A 17,849-nucleotide genomic window follows, 5' to 3' on the forward strand; every position below is an offset into this window, starting at 1 on the left:
AGTTGAGAACTAAACTTAAAGAGCATAACTTAAATCAAGATGATACTCAAAAAATATATTACCTCTGTAACAAAATAAATATTACGTGTTGACTTTAATACTTGTGATACAATATTTTAATCATCATTAATAACTTTTATTTTATATTAGTAAAAATTATAAAAGTTAATAATTCATGAAAATATACATCGACACGAATTCAACAAGGCAACAACATATCATTTGTTGGGCTTATTTAAGTTGGTCCCAATGCCCATGTTCAATGTTTTTGTCTAAATCATCTCTCCTAGGACCTAGAGTCTTAAACTACTCCTCACTCTACCCAAATAAAAACTTTGAAACCCAAAAATCGTTTGCCCGCCATTTTTTCACTCACTCAGCTCTTCAATCATCTTCATCAAGGGTTTACGATTTCCCCTCTAAAATTATACTCGAATTTCAATTTCACCGGCAAAAATCAATGACGACATCTTCCATACAATTAATCGACGACGATGAAGAGGTAATCTTATTCTCTTTCCATCATTCAATCTCATTGAAATCTAATTTTTATTCGCAATTTCAATCTAATTTCATTTTTCTAGGGTTTCGATTGGGATGCAGCGGTGCGAGAAATCGATGTCGCTTGTCAGTACACCGCCGGCAAAACCCTAGAAACGACGCCGCCTCCGCCGATTGAAGGTGTTGTTGGCGGTAATAAGTTATTGAAGAATTATCAATTGAACAAATTTCAGAATAATTGCCGTCAATCAACGCTTGATAAGTTTATCAGTAACGGGCTGTCGAGACCGTGTGCGGTGAGTGAAACTGGATTTCGAGGTGATGATGAGCAAGTTAGGGTTCAAGAAAGGGGTTGCTATGTTGATATTGATCATGAGGCTGCTAAAACTTGGATTTACCCTGGTAATTTTTTTGGGTTGTTTTTGAATGCTAATCTTTAGGGTTTCGGAGAAAGCAGAAATTTGACACGGTTAGAACAGAATTTTGTGCATTTTGAATTCGTTTGTGAAATGTGTGGTTTAATTACCATAGAATAGGGAATGTCATAGCTCAATTGTATCTCTTTCACATTTATGCTTGATGTGAATATTTATTTTTTGTGTTCAGGTAAGATATGTGAAGTATGTGTGCTTTTAGGGGATGGTTTCTGTAAAGCTTGCATGTTTCAGCTGAAATTGAAGTGTTCAAGTGTCGATATCTGTTTTTGTGGTGTTGAATATCTGACTTTGGTACAGTGGTGCATAGGCGAACCACAGTGACTGTAATATTAGTTAGTTTCTATATGATGTGAGCATTCAAAACTAATTGGATTTTACCCCTTTTTATCATTTTACAGAAAATGTTCCTCGTCGTGAATATCAACTTGCGATAGCTAGGACGGCTTTATTTTCAAACACATTGGTGGCACTTCCTACAGGACTGGGGAAAACTCTCATAGCGGCTGTAGTTATGTATAATTACTTTAGATGGTTCCCTCAAGGTAATGTTCATTTGTTTCAGCGCTTTCTTTGTGCCTCATTACCATCGTTACAAAGAAAGAACATGTTCTTCTTCATTGCCTTCTGAAGTTAGTCACTTAACTTCCACGAAGAACCTCATGTGAAGTGATTGACATTGATGCCTTACTTTCCTCTTGAAACACAGGCAAGATAGTTTTTGCTGCTCCTTCAAGACCTTTGGTCATGCAACAGATAGAAGCTTGCCATAATATTGTGGGTATACCACAAGTAAGTTGCTGTCTTCCATTGTTGTGTACTAATATATTGATGTTGGACTTTTTCTTCTTCCTGAAATTCATAATATGTAGACATGTTTTGAAAAGAATTAAGAATAAGTGATTGCAGGAATGGACAATTGATATGACAGGTCTAACAAGTCCCCCCAAAAGAGCATCCTTGTGGAAATCTAAGCGAGTTTTCTTTGTCACGCCTCAAGTGCTTGAAAGAGATATTCAATCAGGTGATTTACCGCCTCAGAATTGCTAGTGAAAATGGAGTTCATGATGATTTTAAGGTCCTAAATTGGCTTAAAGTATTATTCGATTAAGGTCGTGGGCTTTCTTGTAATGCAAATTTTTTTGGTTCTTCTTTCTTCATTTTTTTTAATGATTTTTTTATATTGTGACAATTGACATAGATAAAACTGTCTTTTGAGTAGCTACTGCCTCCCAAATATCGCAGTAGTATCACATTAATACTGTATTGTAAAAGTTTCTTTATAAGTTCTCAACTAACTGCAATATACAGATTACGATCATAGAGCTACTGGGTGTTCCATTTTTTTATTAGCAAGCTATAGTTTTAGTGTGTGCAAGGTGCTTGTTATATTAATACTAAATAATAACTTTCTTTTTGCATTCTATTGCAATCTATGCTTTGACCAGAAAGTCATGCTATACAATTGTTCATGGGGGTATTTACTTAACTCTTTCAACTTTAGATTCAGAAATTTTCTCTGTCCTTATTATATTCTGCAGTCACAAAGAATTACCCTTAATGTGCTTTTAAAATTTTCGAGATAAAATTACAGTGAAAGTAGTAGTAATATATATCTGCGCCAACTCTTGTTTATTCCTTTTTACCTGTCTTGCTTACTTGTTTGCCTTTTATTGAAGGTGTCTTTGTTAGTTATAATATATTGTTATGACTACCAGGGGCGTGTCTTGTTAAATATTTAGTGTGTCTGGTGATTGACGAGGCTCATCGTGCAATGGGGAATTACTCTTACTGTGTGGCCATTCGCGAGGTTACATCAAATTACCTGTGTGTTTATGATTATGTTCAGTATGATTGTGCATTCTTCTTAACCTTGACTGCAAAGCTTAGGTGCTTCTCTTTGTTTTGGTCACAGTTGATGGCAGTTCCTGTCGAGCTGAGAATATTAGCTTTGACTGCTACCCCCGGGTGTAAGTTTGTCATTATCCATTATTTTCACCTATAAATTCTTTAATTGGTCTTCCCGAATATTGACATATATCATTGGTTTCAGCGAAGAAAGACACAATTCAGCTAGTAATTGACAACCTCCAAATATCAACGCTTGAATATCGCAATGAAAGTGACACTGATGTTTATCCTTATGTACACAATAGGAATATTGAACTGATTGAGGTACACACAAGCTCATGTCATTCTACTTTAAAGTGAGTTTACAATTACCATTCACATTCGGACTTTCTTTATGTAGGTTCCAATGGGAAAAGATGCTGATGAGACAAATAATCTGCTCATAGATGTTATAAGACCAATTGCTGCCAAGCTTGGTGCAATGGGAGTGCTATCAGGCAGGGACTTCCAAACAGTATGCTTTTCCCCCTTCCTGCATACATTTTACCAGTTGACTTCCTGCTTATATCTTTGACCCTGTTTTGAGTGTGTTTGAAATACTTGCCTGCTAGCTTCTTTATTATTTCACAGTACTAGGGAGTAGGGAAGTCCATATAATTTTACATGTCAACAGCAGCAGCCGGCCTCGTAACAACCCCTTTCTTTTAGAATGTCTGAGGAACTTCTCATCCATGATGTGGTATCGCCTGTTTTCTTTTATGTTTATGGGATTTTGATTGGTAATTACCTCTTTCCTTGTTTATTATCAAACAATCTATTATTTACATAATGTGGAGCTAATGGTCTTCATTTTTCATCTAATGGACTACTCTTTTCACTTTCATTTAACCTTGTGGGATTGAATGCCCTTTGTTTTTTTTTTATTCTTCCGCCACTTGTGTCATTTGTCATTAATAAGTAACTTATCAGTAGTTTGTGGATGATACCTTCCATATCCTTTGCCCCCAACCATGGCGTCCCTCTCTTCCTACTTCCCTCCACTTTTTTTATCATATGTTTCTCTCAGTTTCACCCAAATCCTTCTTTTTCCTGTTTTTTACTGATCTTTTTTACTCAACTACAAACAAACAAATGCCTAAGCGATTCCTTTGAGCAAAGCAAGTCTAATATCTAACATGCCATATCTCTAATCTTTACTTGTACAAAATAATGACATGAAATATGTGGAGTGTTGAACACTAAAGCTTTTTGTTCCCTATTATCTTTGAAATATGGTTGGAAACTCCATTTTAAATGCTACAATTCCACAACTCACCAACAAAATTGACATCCCTTAGCAAAATCCTTTCATGAGGGCTTGGCACAAATATGGAAAAAGGTGTTTTAGTGGTTTTGCTCGCGCTTTAGGGTAGAAAGAGACGAATGCTTTATGGAAGGGTTCAAAGAATTCTTTTGGGGGGATGTGCCCATGGTTGCTAATGGGTAGCTACAATACTTTCAGATTAGGGGGATACATATGGAACAAATTATCATAGGATGAATCAAAAATAGATCATGGAGGTCACCATGAGTGTAATTCTTAGCATGAACATTGGAATCGGGCCTTAATAAATTTGCTAGCAAGTCTTGTAATTTATAATGTATAAGGTCAATTGGCAGAGCTATATCCTCTTCATAACTTATCTTCGGGTGTATCCTCTTAAGATTGGAAATTTTGGTAGTTGTTGTTGGAGCGAGTATTAATGTGCTAAGTTTAGTTGAGTAGATATGATTGTTTGAGCTATATTGTGTTAAAGCAGCAGCCTATTTGTGGAGCATGTGTAGTTCTTTTTTACCACTTGCCAATGGTTGGCTTTACTCTCATTTAGTACTTTTACCAAACTAAAGTGTCATTCAATTGATTCATGGTTCTCATTTAGGACAAGGATTTGACTAAACAATGGTCTCCTTATGCTTTTGATTTTATGTGTAAATGATCTACTCTTAGTGATGTAAGAAGCCAACATGTTGATGTATGAGAATTCAGAGTCTTAGGGTTTGAAATGTGAGTCTTTCAAGTCATTATTATCATTTTGTATTCTTTATCTTTCTCTTTCCCCTTAGTCTTTCTTTTGAATGTTGTTTTTCACTCCAAATAAGTGCCTTTTAAGGCTATGCACAATTAGAATTTAAAATTGAAGAATATACTGTAAATATTTAACATATAGTGTGTTGATATTTCAATGGATAAATGTATGAAATAAGGATTTTGAGCTAAGTGGTATGATAAACATAAATATGGAAGGGCAGGAATAGTACTTGATAAGACACATCACAGGAATATCTTCAGGAACGTCTCCCCCCATTCATTTCCATTGTTTTGCCAAAATCCCATATAAAGTTGTTTGCTATGAAAGTTTTGTATTCTCCCTTTATCAACTTTGATTATTGAGTTTTGGTTAGAATTAAGAAATTGCTTGAATTTAACTCAGTCATTTGGCCTATAATTCATTAATTGAGTATTGGAATTTCCGAAGGGGTTAACAACAACATAACAAGTAGGTGTTCCAATGATGTTAGTCAAGCTCAACTGCTCAAGTACAGGGCATCTTATCTCTACTTGAGTCACTTCTTGAGTTCAGCTAAAGTTTTGACCTAGTTGAGCCAATGTGAGTTGAGTTCTGACTGAATCAATGTTGAGTAGTATACAAGTTGCTCGTCTCATTAGCATTTAGCACCCTCAGGGTGGAAGATATGTTGGATACTTGGATTTAGGCATTTTGCTTTTGTCAGTCCTTGATAATTGTGTATTAAAGTAGCTTCTAGTGAGTTTTCAAATCGGGTTTCGAGTAGCTTAAGTTGACTTGCCAACATCTCTTGTCGAGTTTTGACTTATTCGATGTCGAGTAACTCACGAGCTGTCTCGTCTCATTGACACCCGTAATAAAAATACTCAATGTTTGTTGAAACAACAAATGCATATAAATCTATGTTTACACGATGTTGCACAATTAAGCTAAGTAATACTACACATTACACAACACAAGAGAGGTTAGCTCATGCACTTTCCTAATTAAGAAACAGCATACAAAAATGAGACAGTAATGGAGCATTAATTGTCAATTTAACGATTTGGAGTGCTGGATTCTCTGTCACTTACAATGTTTTGTCAATTACAGCCTTTTGAAAATGTTTTAATTTGGACCCAGAAACAATTTATATTAAATTGTGACTTTTTCTCGTCTTCCACTCGGTTTAGCCATCAAACGACATCATTAAATGTATGCTACCAGCCTACCACTTTGTTTCCTTTCTTTCAATCAAGTAAATATGAATTAAACAAACAAATGACAAAAAAAATAACGTGAAAAGCATAACTGGTATCAAAATTTAGCATAAGTTGCCTCTTGGGTCTAACTTTTTTCCCGCAAGGCTATAAATGACAAAATCGCCTATTTAGAAGACAATAAGAGGCAGATTTTTCTAATTGTTTTCCTGAAACTGTGCCAGACATCTTTTTGTTACATCTAATCAAAGTCTTACATCTGATTTTTGTAATAAGGCAATGTTGTGAAAATTAATCCCTTTTCTTCTTTGTGTTGGAGGTTTTTTTTTTTTTTTTTTTTTTTTTTTTTTTTTGGGGGGGGGGGGGAGAGAGCTTATTCTAAAGTTTTTCACATCGATGAAACTGATGTTCAATTCCATCTATCTGGATCTCTCCTTACTTCTTATTCACTCCATTGAAATCCTATTATGTCAGGCTTTAGCTATTGAATACGTAAGGTTTCACGGACCCAGTAGCTGTAAAATGCTGATCTATTCAAGTGTCTTACTTTGGATTTTGGTTGGTCCGTATCGCCTGATTCACGAGATATTGTGTTGACTATTTGTTTATTTTATCTTGGAATAGAAAAGAATTATTGCCGGTGGCAGACATGATCAATAAAGATATTTGTGGACTATGGTTTACATGGAGTTTTATATCATGTTCTGTTGAATCATCTTTGCTGATTTGGTGCATGTTATCAATAATTAGGGCTATCTTTACCGCCCTTAATGCTTGCATTGTAGTAATACTACACAGATTGAGCGTTTCTCTAAGTAGGTAAATTTTGTATCTGTTAAAATGGACATCCTCTTTTACTGCATTTACCTTTGCAACTGATCTGAAACTTATACTTCTGCAGCTAAGCCCTTGTGATTTGCTGAATTCAAGGGATAAATTTCGTCAAGCACCACCGCCAGAACTTTCCCATGTGAAGTATGGTGAAGTAGAAGGTTACTTTGGTGTTCTTATTACACTCTACCACATACGCAAGCTACTCTCTAGCCATGGAATAAGACCAGCACATGAGATGCTCGAGGAAAAGTTAAAACAAGGGTAAGCTAGTGTTCAATATCAATTAACTCTTTTGCAATCATTGATGTCAGCCATGTTGATTAATGTATGCAAAATTTTGCTCATGTCTTCCTAACTGGAGACTGGAGACTAAACTTTGTATTGAAAGATGTTGTCTCTTGAAAATTAGGTGCCTGGAAGGTACACCAGAAGGCAGACAGCTTAACTAGATCTGACAGATATATAGAGTTATATGCTACTGTGGTTTCAAGAGATATAGGCAATATTACTTGGAAATAGTAAGCCACTTGTTATTGGCAAATATATATGGTTTCACCAGCCTAATACTGAGCATAAACCTTATTGATTTACAGGTCTATTTTACTGTTTCGCGATATGATAACTTCACATGAATGCTAAGTTTAATATTGTTTCCTCTTTCAAAACACATACTTTCATGCCGGTGGAAGTTTTGTTCTCTGAAGGTGCTATTATTTGATCGACAAATGGCAGGTATTTTGCAAGACTTATGAGTAGAAATGAAGCCATCCAGAGAGCAAAGGTCCTTATGCAGAAGAGTTTATCGCATGGTGCCCCCAGCCCAAAATTGTCGAAAATGATTGAAGTTTTGGTGGATCATTTCAGTATGTATCTCCATGCCTTACTTCGTTATTTGATGTGGTGTTGCGTTTAAGATACATAGCATTAAGATTCTCATTGCATTAGAATGCATGGAAGTAATTCCGTTTGTTTTCTGATTTTTTTTTTTTTTTGCATGTGCACTGTCCGATTTAATTATTGAACTGACTTGGTAGCAAGTTGAGTTAGTAGAATGGACCGAGGTGATCCTGAACTATTCTTTCTGTAAGATAACTGTCAGTTGTGCTTCTGGATCACACCCAAGGACATCCATCCTCTGGTCAAGGTTGGAAAGATATACGCTTTATCTCTGGGTCAGGTACTAGAAAACAAGGGCTTACTTGTATATAGATGCTGACTCTACCAGTCAGCTGATTCCATTAGATAAGGAGGTATTCAGTTTGCAGCAGCTTTTGTCCACAATATTTTCTACGTCTTTGGAATCTGTATTTGTATCTAGGTCTTTATCATAGGATTCCTGTAAAAAATTATGACTGCTAATTTTTCTTTGATTTAACATTGTTAAAACACTGCTTAATAATTTTATTTGGGACCAATTGAATGACATAGGAGTAGGACAAATGACCAAGGCGCCAAGATTCAAATTAAGAAGTGAAAGCGGGATAGAGTTAAAAGGACAATGAAAGAAAACGTAAGAATGAAATAATAAGAGTAGTTTTCATGTTCTTTGTGCAGACTTGAAGATTAGATCATGAACTCCAAAGAAGCATATCATATTCGCATCTACACTCTGCTAAGTTCCACTCCAATTAACAAAAAACAATAGGATTAATACATCTAAGAGATTACTCAGTCACTAGATAGATGTTTCGAAATCACGGTAACCAACAATTACAACTCCTATACTTTCGAGAGGTAAAGGGTCCCTCCTGCTAACAATGACCTCACTCAATTTTCTGGATTGATTTTCCCTTCCTCCTACTGGCTATTTATTACAAATATTTACAACTGAGTGGGCCTTAGTGGCATACCAAACTAACAGGTGGCATAACAAACTAACTAACTCCTATCATAATATTCCCTATTTCTGGTGACTTCCCCCCTGGTGATAGCTGCAGTAGATAGCTCGAGTCACTTATCACCAGTTACATGTAGAGAATAGGAGGCTTAGAATGGGCCTTAGCACACACTTGCTGTCAAATTTCTCTGAATTAAAGTGAGCTTCTGTCCTAAGATATTCTGGATGGTGATTGAATTTTCATGCTGCAATCTCTAATTTTCCTATTAATTCATGATGATTAAACTAAGGAGTGTAGGAGACAACTAAGGGTGCATCTTTACCTTATCTTATTGATTTTTCTGAACTTATTGAACTTGTTGAATGTTATTTTATAAGATATTAGAACTCAACGGAACTTTTAGACCCAAAACTTGTTTTCTAAAGGTGAAGAGAATGCACCCCGAGTGCCTTTTCTCTCTCTCTTTTTTTTTTTTCATTTATTATTTCTGGCGGGGGGAGGGGAATAGGATCGGGATCCATCGAGATTTCCATCAAGCTTAATAAAGAATATATAGCCCAAGCACACTCTTCAACTGCTGACGGAGTGATGGTTGCATTCTTTTGTATATTAATATCAGCACAGGGTTTATTTTTTGACAGATGATGATATTTTGCAGGAAGGAACGATCCAGAGAACTCAAGGGTAATCATTTTTTCCAATTTTAGGGGAAGTGTCAGGTGAATATTATTATGATAATTCTGAATATTGCTTTGGATTTCATTATTCGCATGTTCTTTCTTTGTTGGATTGGAAATGTACAAGGATAACAGGTCTATTTCACACTTGACTTTTACAGGGATATATTGGATTCATTAGCCCATATTGGAAATTCAGTTAAAGCGACTCAGTTTATTGGTCAAAGTTCAGGTTTGTTCTAATAAATTTTGAAATCTCTTGCCTATATCATAAATAAGATGTAGGATAACCCTTAAGCTTTTGATTACTTTACGTCAAAGGCTTGAAGCAGACTAGCTAATCCATTTATCTTATATAATGGCATCATGTGATAGACCCTTCATGAGTTAGGTTTAATCTATCTTTCTCCTCTTTTCTAACTTTTCTGTGAAGTTTAAGTGTATTTGGCATGTCAAACTAGGGAAGCCTTGTACCTCTTTTGCACATAAATGAGGATTTTATAACATTTGCTACTTGTGTATGAATATGAATGTCATGGTTTAAAGTTGCAAGAGTTGTTGCAGTTTTAATATTTTATTTCTGGAGGGTATGACATAAAGTAGCTGATCATAAACATTGGTTTCGCTGCTCTCTCCGGAAGTTCTTTGTCTGGTCAGCAGTCCTGGACAAGTGCAATGTATCAAATGGGAATTGGTCATTAGTTGAAGATATTTGGCTTTGCAATTATAACACAATCTTTGTGTTTAACTGAATTAGACAGAGTCTACTGTTTGTGGCTTTCTGCTTTTCGTATTACTCTACAACCACGTATATGGACATCTATTGTCTTCAATCCTTGATACAATCATCCAAATAGTATGAGACTCTTAGCTTTTGAAATTTCTGAATAGAGGTCTGTAATAAATTGATGTTTGGGATGAGGGTAATCTAGGTATTATCTTTGTTAATTAGCTTGGGAAATAGCTAGTTAGTTTATTTTGGGGAAACACTATATATAGGGGAAATTAGAAAGAAAAGGTTACGTTGAATAATGTTGACAGTTTTATTGGGAGAGTCTCATTCCTATCGAAAGAGTGGCTAGGTTGTAATCGGTGATTTATTCATCCATTCAGTCATATCATCACTAGTTCTTCTTAAATCATCTTTCTCACTCCCGTAATCTCTCTTTTATGCCATAAATCTATTGGTCTTGGTCTGTTATCAATGCTGATTCATTACAAGGTCAAGGTTCACTACAATTGCTTCTTTCCCACTTATTCCTTTTCTGATAAATGGGTGGCTTTATAAAGAGATCTACATTGATGTATCAGAGCAAAATGCTACATTTTCCTATTATTTGTTACTATTAAGTTTTTAATTATATTTGTCTGTGCTATCTTGTTTTGTTATAAATTTCTTTTTATGATTAATGATATTTGTCATGAATTGGATCTCTAATATGTTCATTTACAGGAAAAACATTGAAAGGCCAGTCACAGAAGGTTCAACAGGCTGTTCTCGAGGTGAAGATGACATGCTACTAAATTCCTTAACAGTATTTATGGCATTTTATCTTATGATTGCTTTTCCTCTTGGAACAGAAATTCCGGTCGGGTGGTTACAATGTTATTGTTGCCACATCAATTGGCGAAGAAGGCCTTGATATTATGGAAGTCGATCTTGTGATATGTTTTGATGCTAATATATCACCTTTGAGGATGATTCAGCGGATGGGAAGAACTGGAAGGAAAAATGATGGCCGAGTTGATATCCTTAGACACTCACTGTTCTTTTGGAAGTTGTGGCCTATATTTCATTTTGTTTTTTACTTCAAGAACTTTTGTGATCCTTGACCTCCATTACTTGTTTTAGCGTGTGAGGGTACTGAGCTAAAAGGTTATAAGCGGAAGCTAGCAACAGGTAAGACTGTTGGGAAGCACATGCAAAATGGTGGCATGAACAGTTTCAATTTTCATTGCAGCCCAAGGATGGTAAGTCTAAATACAGGTACTTGTAGATTACACTTCTTAGCCGTAATCTGATGCTTGAATTTTTCTCCTTTCCTGTGTGAACTGCTGTAGGTTCCTCATCTTCTGAAACCAGAATTGCGTTTTGTAGAACTATCAATTGAGAAATTTATTCGTCATGCTAAAAAGGTCAAAGTTGATTCCCCCCACCGACCTAAGTTTAGGGAGAGACTTACTGACGCTGAAGCTGCATTGTTAGAGAGGTATTACTTGCCCAAAGAGGCAATAAAACCATCTCTTGTTGCCTTTCCTTATTTCCAGGCGTTTCCCTCTAGGGTGCATAGAGTAATGCATTCATCCCGAACCGGGTGCCTCATTGATGCAATGCAGCTTCTGCAAGGGTTGTCATCCTCCGATTCTGGCGGAAATTTCGGGCATGATGTATGTCTTGAGATGGTCTTTTTACTGTTCACTTGCATTTTTATCAGTGTAATTTATGTTTTAGTTTTCATTATCTCCTCGCAGCTTTCTAGGAGTGTTCAGTGCTTAATAACTGGGAGTGTTGATAAACGTACTGAAAGTGGAAAAGGTAATACATTGTATTGTTGATTCACAAATTTCAAGCATATATCAATAATTTTTCCATAAAGCAGTTAAGGTTGATTGGAATATTTTGTCCCCACCAAGCAGAAAGCTACAAAACTTAGCTTTTGAACACGAGTTTTTCTGTTATTTGAAAGGTTACACAAATCTTACTATCAGCAAGACAACATGTTTGTTTTGCCTTGAAGTTTTTATTGCATGGTGGGCGAGAGTGTGTAGTTCTGCTCTGAAAATATGTTTCATGTGGAGATTGAACTGATGTGGCCGTGTGAGGAAGAAAGCAAAATGGCAATGTGGGCAAAAACTTTTTGTTTTAAATCAGCAGTTTGGTCTTATAGTTTTTCAGAAGGTTAGAGTTTATATGCTCACGTAAAAATACTAACAAGTGTTGTTTCCGAGTGCTATTAGCTTGTAGCAGGGTTAATTGCTTAGTGTCTAGATGTCCTCTTTCTTCCTTTTAAATTGCTTGGTGGAGATGGTGGGGAACTCACCTTGTGACTTTGAGGTCACAAGTTCGAACCCAACTACCTGTTTGTGCTTGGGAGTAGAGATTCCCTTATATCCTCCCTACTCCAAGCATTAACCTGTGTAGCTGGGTGGGTTGGCTGACCTGCAAGAGGTGTTGGAAACCAGTACTGTCCTTTTTACCAAGGGGTTCCCAGTGGGGGCCCCCCAAAAAAATTGGATCATCCCTTTATGCATGGTAACACGTTGTCAGGCTGATAAAGTGATGACTTTTAAGACGAGGCTGTAACAATTGCAATCGGGAACGATGATAGTTTGTGGTGCTTGTCAGCTTGTGCTCTTATGGTTTATCCTTATGGGTTATTAAGACACTCTGTTTACCTCTAGATACTTCCTTCGTTTTTATTTAGACGATACACTTTCCTAAAACGGCATGCTTCAAAATAGATGTTACACTTTTTTTCTTTCCTAAATTAGTAAGTTTTGCCTTGTAAAATGTAACAATTAATCAAAATTAAACCTATTTAATTTAACCTAAATTAACAATTAACTACCATCCCTCTTCCACCAACCCTAGCAGTCCAACCCCCTCCCCACCACCGCAGCCCACCCAACCCGTCGAAACACCACCCCACTCGCCGAAAACCCCACCACATCTGCCGGAAACCATACCACACCCGCCGGAAACCCCACTACACCCGCCGAAAACCCCACCCACCCACCGAAAACCTTACCCACGCGCTAAAAACCCCACCTCAGCCTCGAAAACACCACCCCTACCGCCGAAAACCCCACCCACCACTCAAAACCACTCACCCGCAAAATCGAGTCGCGCGACTGCAAGGGAAGGAGAAAGGGAGGGGGTTGCGCGTTCAGCAGGGGAAGGGGAGGGAGAGGGTGTCGGTGGTCGATTTGGTGGCGTCGATGGTCGTGGTGGTGGCGCACTGGTGTGGCGCACTGGTGTTCCCCACTCCCTGTAATCCCCACCCTTACTTTCTCTTAATCCCTCATTAAAATTTTGCCTAGTTAACCGAACTTTTCAAAAGTGTAACATGTAAATAAAACGGAGGAAGTATTATATTTACAAACGTGGTTTGTTGATTAGAATTATAGAACTTCTTCCGTTATTGACTCTTAAGTTGTCTTGGGTTGCATGAGATGCATTGATATGGCCTTGGATGTTTCACTTATGAAATCTGTCAGCACTTCTGCAAAATTAACTATTTGATGATTGTGCTGCAAGAAATTGACAGTTCATCATGTTAAACTCTTGTGCAGATGTACTTGATCCTGTCAATCTCTCTCCTTCACAGAATGAAATATCCAACTCTCAAGATTCTCCACCTGACCCTTCAGTGGCTGAGAACGATTTTTTTGATTATCCAGATAGAGCACTGGGAATTGTGGCTTCTAATCCAGCCATGTCACCATCTGACAAACTTACAGTGCCGGCCTTTTCCATTCAAGATGTAAACGAAGTTCATTCAGTAGGGAGATTTCAATTACCAGCTGACCAGAAGATGTTAGATGCAGCTGTAGGTGATGCAATAATTGCCCAAACCCCAGCTTTTGATGAGAAGTGCCCAAATGAAAATATTGTCTGTGAGACTGCAGATGCAACAGAACCCAAATCCCCAGTGACACTGGCTGATGAATCTGACCAAGATATTGCAAATTCTGATTTCAGCCCTCGACTAACCAATTTTATTGAAAGTGGCTTTGTTCCAGAGTCTCCTCTGGGTATTGGTGGTAGGTGAATTTTGAAAAACAAGTTATCCTGTTCCTGTTTCAAGCTTGAAATTCATGTATGCTCTACTTGCTATCAGCAGGTGAAGATATCACTTCATCTGAGAACAATGGCGATGTTGTGGACTCGCAAAATGGTGAACAGAAACGGGACATTATTGTTCCAGATATCATGTCCACGCCAAAACCTTGTGCAACTCCTTCAGTTATTGCTAGTAGAGAGGTCACAGTCACCTCTTCCCCTCAGAGAAGAGATACTAGAACTGTTAATGAAATGTCACCAGGGATACGTGATGTTATCTCTAAAATGGCAGGCACTTCTCAGTCCCCATCTTCCCCAGAACATCGAACTCCTTTGCAAAATTTGACAAATAGCAACTGCAGCAAAGATTGGCGTATGAGCTCTGGAAAAAAGTCTGGATCAAGTGAACGTCCATTTAGGTTAAAAAGGTTACGCAGGATTGGGGATTTGGCCAAAGAAAGGCTGCAAAACGGTGTAAAAGAGAAGTCAACTTGCTCCTCTGTAGAAGCTGCATATAAAGTAACTGATGTACTTTCTAAGGTTACCAAGCATAGCAAAGGTATCATACAATTTACGAATGATCAATAATTTGTTAAAGTTTCTGCCGCTGCCTTCCATAATATGAATAGACTGGTTTTGCATACTTTTAGCAGGGAAGCATTTCCCCTGATGCTTGCTGCAAGTATTCAATATAATACCTTTCTGTGACATACTAACAAGTCCTCTTTTACTGATCACTGTTGCTTGCAGTTAGGAAACATGAAGATGCCAGAGACTTCATTGATGCAGAAGCTGAGTAAGTCATGGATAATTTGTTCTCGAAGTCACCTCTGTTTTTCTTTTATTACATATCCCTTCTTAATGATGCTTCGGAAATGATTTTAGCTTCGAGAATCACTTTGTTGTGCAGAGAAACCTTTATCTTTTAAATGGCTATGCGTTCCCTATTATCAATCGAATTAACTACTTTTCCTTATGCCGTATGTCTCTGAAACAACAATGCACTATTAGTTGTCTTTGGAAAACACCAAAGAAAATTACTGCTAGTTTTGATTAAAATTCATAAATCTGTGTACCTAACCTTAAACATGTAATAAAGCATGAGATGTGATGGAAGCAAGTTTCCGCCTCTTGTTGGAATATTGCTATACCTCCATAGATATATGACACTGGTTTTACTAGCTCGCCAGCTTCACCTGGAGTTGCCGGTCATCATTCCCACCGAAACATGCAAAACATTCCATAGTATCTCATGTTGTATATCTGGTCAGTCGTCTCAGTCCTGTGCTAAATAATATTTATTTTTCTAAGTACATAATGAGATTTCATGTTGGGCATTATTAGACACTAATGATACCGTGATGAAGGGGTTTTAATTTCAATTACATTGTTTTGATGTTCTTTTAGTTCATCCTTAAATGCAGCCTTTGCTACGAGCCTATGATGTATGGATCTACTGTCTATTATAAATTTCATCTGTGCAGAGGGTTCTAATGAAAAGAAAAAATTATAAGTGGAAACAAGTATTGCTGGAAACATAGTCACATTAATTTTATATAATTATTTAATTTCAGGGTTTCCTCAGAAGATGTGGTGCCAGATTCGGAAGATGAGGGTAATTATGAGGATAGTGATGCATATGAAGAGAGTTTCATAGACGACCAATCTTATCCCGTAGTTGGTAGTGGTCAAACAGAAGACAGTAAATTGGATATGATGGCAATCTACAGGTTTTTTTTTCTTAAATCTCAGTAGTCTGCACTTGAAAAATAAATTGTCTAATACATGCATCTTTATACAAGATCAATCTTATTAGTTAGAATTTGGAAGGCCACTAGTGGAGGCCCATATATATACAATGGTAGGCTACAGATTTGAAGATGTACTCAGCTATTCAAGCAATACTTTGGAGTAAGATAAACTAAAACATAATTACAAGTTTTTTATTTATTTCCCCAACAGGTTGGTGTTAATGCCAAAACATGCTTAAAGTGGTGGTATGTAAATCCCGAAAATTGCACTTCATTTCACTTGACTTTATCTACTGTTTGAAACAGGCGCTCACTTCTCACCCAATCTCCATTTCAAGAACAGCGCAGACCTAATCTAGATACTCCAGAATCTGTGCCTTCTGTTGCTAGAGCGAGAGGAAGTTGCTTGAGAACTCCTGAAGAATGCTTGAAATCTCCTAATGTTTCTACAAGAAACTCAGTGGAGTCTCGTTTGAATCTGTCGGCATGTGAAGCTATACCTAGCAGCAGCAAGAATGCTCTGGTAAATGTTTCTAATACAGAGAGTTGGAAAAGAAAAATGAACTCAAGCAAAGCTCATACTCTTCCTGCAAAGAACCTGGAGAAGGAATTCTGCTCTATTTCCACAGTTTCAAGAAAAGAAGCACCATCATCAGATCAAGCCAATGGTATCGAGGCAGGCTGTAATTCTTTCTTTGACGATCAGTTTTATGAGGGCCTTGATCTTGATGAACTAGAAGCGCAGGCAGCAAAGCTTCTCAGTCAAAGAACAGGGCCCTCTGTACAAAGAAGAAAAGTATCTGAACCCTCACCACATGACACCACAATTTTTAGCTCTCCAACATTTGATCTCGGAATTTAATCATCACTAACAAAATTCTTTATATCACTCGTTAGTGATTGAGAGATTGCAGCATCTAGTCATCCGCCATCACCTTCAATTGACGCCTAGTCGGCTAGTCTCGAGACTAGATATCCAACACAAGCTTCTATCTAAGTTATTTGGAAGATCGTGGAGTTCTGAGAGAAAGTTATAGTGTATAACCTGTACAGTGGGAGAAGATAGCACTAGTGTAACTTTTTTGTATGTCCATTGAGAATATGAGATGTATCAGCTGAAATGTTTTCAGTCTTTCGCTTAGAATATGACGATGTGAAGTGTTATAGTTGTATATAATTGTACAAAAGCAAGAATCTTGAATTTCACCGTTGTACCATCTTCACAAATTTGTTGAGGACCTGGATATAATAGGATGCCCAGTTGATTTGAAAAATCGCCATGAATATGAAAAATTTTATGCATTTGATTGAGAATATTCCTATTTGTCAGAAACTTACATAAATCATATTATCCGTCATAAAGCCTGTAAAGCCAGGATGAGGAGCTAGCTCATATGGTAGAGCACTCCCCTCTGATCCTTGAGGTCAGGGGTTCGATCCTTACCCCCCAGTATGTTGGGGTGTTTCCTTAGCATGCTTTGCATGTATAGTAAAACAACATAATAAAGCACCTTTAGATATTAACTTTGACTTTTACTCCAATCTTTTATCAGTTTTAAATTTTTTCTTTATTTATATATCTCAAATGAATCAATGCATTTGATGTCACAAAACTAAATAACTTCGGTCAAAAATAATATAATTGGCAAGAAATATCAATACAAGTGATATTCCCTTAATATATATATTTTATTATCAAATTACTTGCACGATTTGTTAGGTTTAGTACAACGTGAATTTTTTGTTCAGGTTTTACATAATGCATGTTGATTAATATCGTACAATTACAATTGATTATGTACAAAGTTAACTCTAAAAATGGTGAAAAATCAAGCATAAAAAGTCAAGTTTTTGATGGCGAGAGCATTTTTCCGTATATATGAAATAGGAGATCGGATGTGAAAATCAAAGGGAT

The 17,849-nt window shown here is 36.9% G+C and overlaps 1 protein-coding gene across 4 annotated transcripts; it reads left to right on the plus strand.

The window, feature by feature from the left end:
- Positions 1-262: 262 nt before the first annotated feature.
- Positions 263-17,208, plus strand: LOC104895878 (DEAD-box ATP-dependent RNA helicase FANCM). 4 transcript variants are annotated; one of them, XM_048642286.2, is made up of 23 exons: positions 263-502; positions 585-903; positions 1,337-1,480; positions 1,645-1,727; positions 1,845-1,959; positions 2,654-2,745; positions 2,851-2,905; positions 2,989-3,110; positions 3,187-3,300; positions 6,953-7,146; positions 7,618-7,748; positions 9,382-9,442; positions 9,562-9,632; positions 10,854-10,903; positions 10,982-11,147; positions 11,244-11,371; positions 11,462-11,788; positions 11,873-11,936; positions 13,694-14,164; positions 14,242-14,742; positions 14,934-14,979; positions 15,758-15,913; positions 16,241-17,208. In XM_048642286.2, exons 1-23 carry the CDS (start codon positions 263-265, stop codon positions 16,794-16,796), a joined length of 4,206 nt encoding a protein of 1,401 aa, XP_048498243.1. In that variant the 3' UTR covers positions 16,797-17,208. The 4 variants fall into 4 exon arrangements, with proteins under 4 accessions (XP_048498243.1, XP_010680843.2, XP_048498358.1 ...); XM_010682541.3 differs by having other exon boundaries at positions 14,245-14,742; XM_048642401.2 differs by lacking the exon at positions 263-502 and adding an exon at positions 1,108-1,237 and having other exon boundaries at positions 822-903.
- Positions 17,209-17,849: the final 641 nt, after the last annotated feature.

Source organism: Beta vulgaris, chromosome 1 (assembly GCF_026745355.1).
Source record: "Beta vulgaris subsp. vulgaris cultivar EL10 chromosome 1, EL10.2, whole genome shotgun sequence".
NCBI classification, from domain to species: Eukaryota; Viridiplantae; Streptophyta; class Magnoliopsida; order Caryophyllales; family Amaranthaceae; genus Beta; species Beta vulgaris.

What these genes read in the sequence shown, in the direction of transcription:
- LOC104895878 (XM_048642286.2), top strand. Translation starts at nt 263, where the DNA reads ATGTTTTTGTCTAAATCATCTCTCCTAGGACCTAGAGTCTTAAACTAC. An exon ending in TAAAACTTGGATTTACCCTG is followed by an intron (nt 904 to 1,336) that starts GTAATTTTTTTG and finishes ATCATTTTACAG; the next exon opens with AAAATGTTCCTCGTCGTGAA. An exon ending in TTCAACAGGCTGTTCTCGAG is followed by an intron (nt 10,904 to 10,981) that starts GTGAAGATGACA and finishes CTCTTGGAACAG; the next exon opens with AAATTCCGGTCGGGTGGTTA.